This window comes from Lampris incognitus, chromosome 2, assembly GCF_029633865.1.
Source record: "Lampris incognitus isolate fLamInc1 chromosome 2, fLamInc1.hap2, whole genome shotgun sequence".
Classification (NCBI taxonomy): domain Eukaryota; kingdom Metazoa; phylum Chordata; class Actinopteri; order Lampriformes; family Lampridae; genus Lampris; species Lampris incognitus.
In genome coordinates this window covers 26,636,290-26,638,884 of record NC_079212.1, presented here as the reverse complement: position 1 = coordinate 26,638,884, position 2,595 = coordinate 26,636,290, and the positions used below count along the sequence as shown (strand labels likewise).

The following is a 2,595-nucleotide window of genomic DNA, read 5'->3' as shown; positions in this document are numbered from 1 at the left end:
TGGTTTCTAGGTCTGAAAATACCATTTCATCCATTTTATGGCACGTAATCATTCTAAAATTGGTTTATATAATCAAAGGCCATGGCCAAGGCCCACGGAACTTAAATAAGGATGAAATTCAGTGTTCAGGGTTTGTCGTTAAAACGTTGTAGTATGCTTAACGAGATACGATGTAACTAGCTGTCCATCAAAGTCTCTTTTATTGGATTCTTTATGCTGATTGGACAAACAGCTCCCGTGTTCAGGTGATAGTCCCGCCCCCTTGTAGATGCAGCCGTCTGTGGATGACAGCCGACCCCAACAAGTGCGGACAGAGCACCAACGACTGAAATCAGGGCCCAGTCCGATCAAACTAGTTATTTTTCCGTACAAGGTCAAGCGGAATTTCTCTTCTTCTCGCTTCGCGTCCCTTGCGGAGGATTTTAATCAAACACGAAGCGCGGTGGAGAGGAAGACGACGGGCTCCGCGCCGTTTCCTATCGGACATCGTTGGCATTCTCCGAACGGTTCTCTCATCTCAATGCCATGACCGACTCGGCGGCGGACTGCAAGGCGGAGGTCAAACAGGCGACGAAATATGTCAAAGAAACCGAGAACGTCGCAGAGAAATACTCGGCGTTGACCGTCAGCAAAAACAGTGATATGAATATGAACGTGGGAGAACTGCCCACCGCGGCGTTCACCGCGGTGCCCACACTTAAATCCGTCAAGAAGGTAAGAAACGCAAATCCCTCACCATCGTTCCCGATCAGCTTCAAAAGATCAGCGTCTTAAACGACATGCAAACGGGCACAATGCTGTGGACGTGCGCTTCCGTGGACCCCTCGCAGGGCCCGGATACGCAACGCGTTTCTGTCCGTCCGCATGAACTCTCATAGCGGCAACTTGCTCCACTCCACGATGCGCCGGATGGAGCACTGCAGTCAGTGTCAACCGACTATCACACGTGTTCATCAGCGATGACTGCTGCATAAAACAAACACGCACTGTTTCGTAGCAAATTGGTTACAAAAACATAGTTAAGGTTTTGAAATTGCAAGTCTCTAACCACAATGAAAATAATTTGGAGTCCTTTAAAAAAAGCTACTGAAAGACAATCAGCTGCAAATTAAACGCTTTTATCAAGGCCTGGATATTGTTGACATTTCTACACAGTGTTGACAATATATTGCGCTCCCTCTAAATGAATAGAAAGTGGTTAGCGCTCATCCTAATATACCTGAATATGTGGACCATTGGTGGTTTTTAACAATGTAACCAAGTGTAAGTCAGTTCTCATCCATTGCAGCGAAAAGAAAAGAAAATACCCCTGTTTTCTGCTGCTGAGTTTATTGACCTTAGAACATTATCTCTTATCCCCTACCAGGTAAGGCAGTAATATCTGGACAATAAGCAGCCCCCAGGAGCCTGATGTAAAACATATTGAATTGGAGGACTGTGGAGCGCTCTTACGAAAACAAAGCTCTGTGTGATGTGAATGAAAGTGAGAGAGCCCTGCATTTAAACTGTGTCACCTATTTTTGTGGAAAAAGCAAAACAGTGGGCCAAAAAGCGAAAGTATCCCTGAAAATGAAAGAAAGGGGGAAACTGAAACTCGCTGCATTAGAACTGAAATTTCAAACCATATAAAATGTTTAAAGTTTGAGTGAGAACTCTTCACCTTCGGTGGATACGTGTGGGCCTACTGTGTGACATTAACAGCAACACCAACAGATGCTACACGGTGGGTGGGGGACTCTGTGTGTGTGTGTGTGTGTGTGTGTGTGTGTGTGTGTGTGTGTGTGTGTGTGTGTGTGTGTGTGTGTGTGTGTGTGTGTGAGAGAGAGAGAGACTCCTTTGCCACCTCTGAATCAGTCCGTTACACAATACGCCCCCTGGGAGTTGGAGTCAGTGAGTGTAAATGTATTCATGTATCATCATTCTCATCTGGTCCCTGTACAGCTACTTTACATAAACCAGGCTCATCCATGTTGTATTATGAGCTATTCTCAGTTTTTCTTCATATCGTCACATAGCTTATCTATACTGAGGTCTCAGGTTAAACACAGGTGTGTGTTTTTCCCCCCAACCATGTGTTGGGTGTAAAATCCAGCTAGCACAGAGACAGAAGGGAGTTGAAACTTTAGGTTGGTTCTTTCTTTTCCCTGCCCCACCACCCAAAGTGTGCTGGGATGGGCTGCAGCCCCCCTGTGAGGAGTAAAAGGGTGTATAGGAAATGGATAGATGGTCCTATCACCCCTTGAACAAAAACAAATCTATCATGTTCACTTTATTTGCCGAACAGATACTGATGGGGGGGGTGGGAGTGTTCACAATAACATGAGAAATGTGACACTTCCATACCGAATGGTCTACATTATTTTAACTGTGCATTTTAAGTTGTGCTTTGGTATTTAAAGTGTGTTTGTTTTAGTTTGGGTTCAATAGGCGTATACCTCTAAAAGCCTCTATCGCACTAAAATCCTGGTATCTTAGTGTGTTTCCAGTCCTAGTATTGTTGATAACACACCATCAATTCTTGTCTGTATTTTTACGTCAGTCCCCTATAGCTGTTTTTCCCATATGTTGCTATCTCTCATTTGTTACCGACTACAT

At 44.7% G+C, this 2,595-nt stretch overlaps 1 protein-coding gene across 1 annotated transcript in view; it reads left to right on the top strand.

Annotated features, from left to right (window-relative positions):
• Nucleotides 1–525: 525 nt before the first annotated feature.
• ahcyl1 (adenosylhomocysteinase-like 1) overlaps nucleotides 526–2,595 on the top strand; it is a 17,052-nt gene continuing 14,982 nt past the window's right edge. Inside the window, exon 1 of the mRNA XM_056275220.1 lies at nucleotides 526–714. Within this exon, the coding sequence (XP_056131195.1) occupies nucleotides 526–714 (189 nt within the window). The remainder of the gene's footprint in view (nucleotides 715–2,595) is intronic.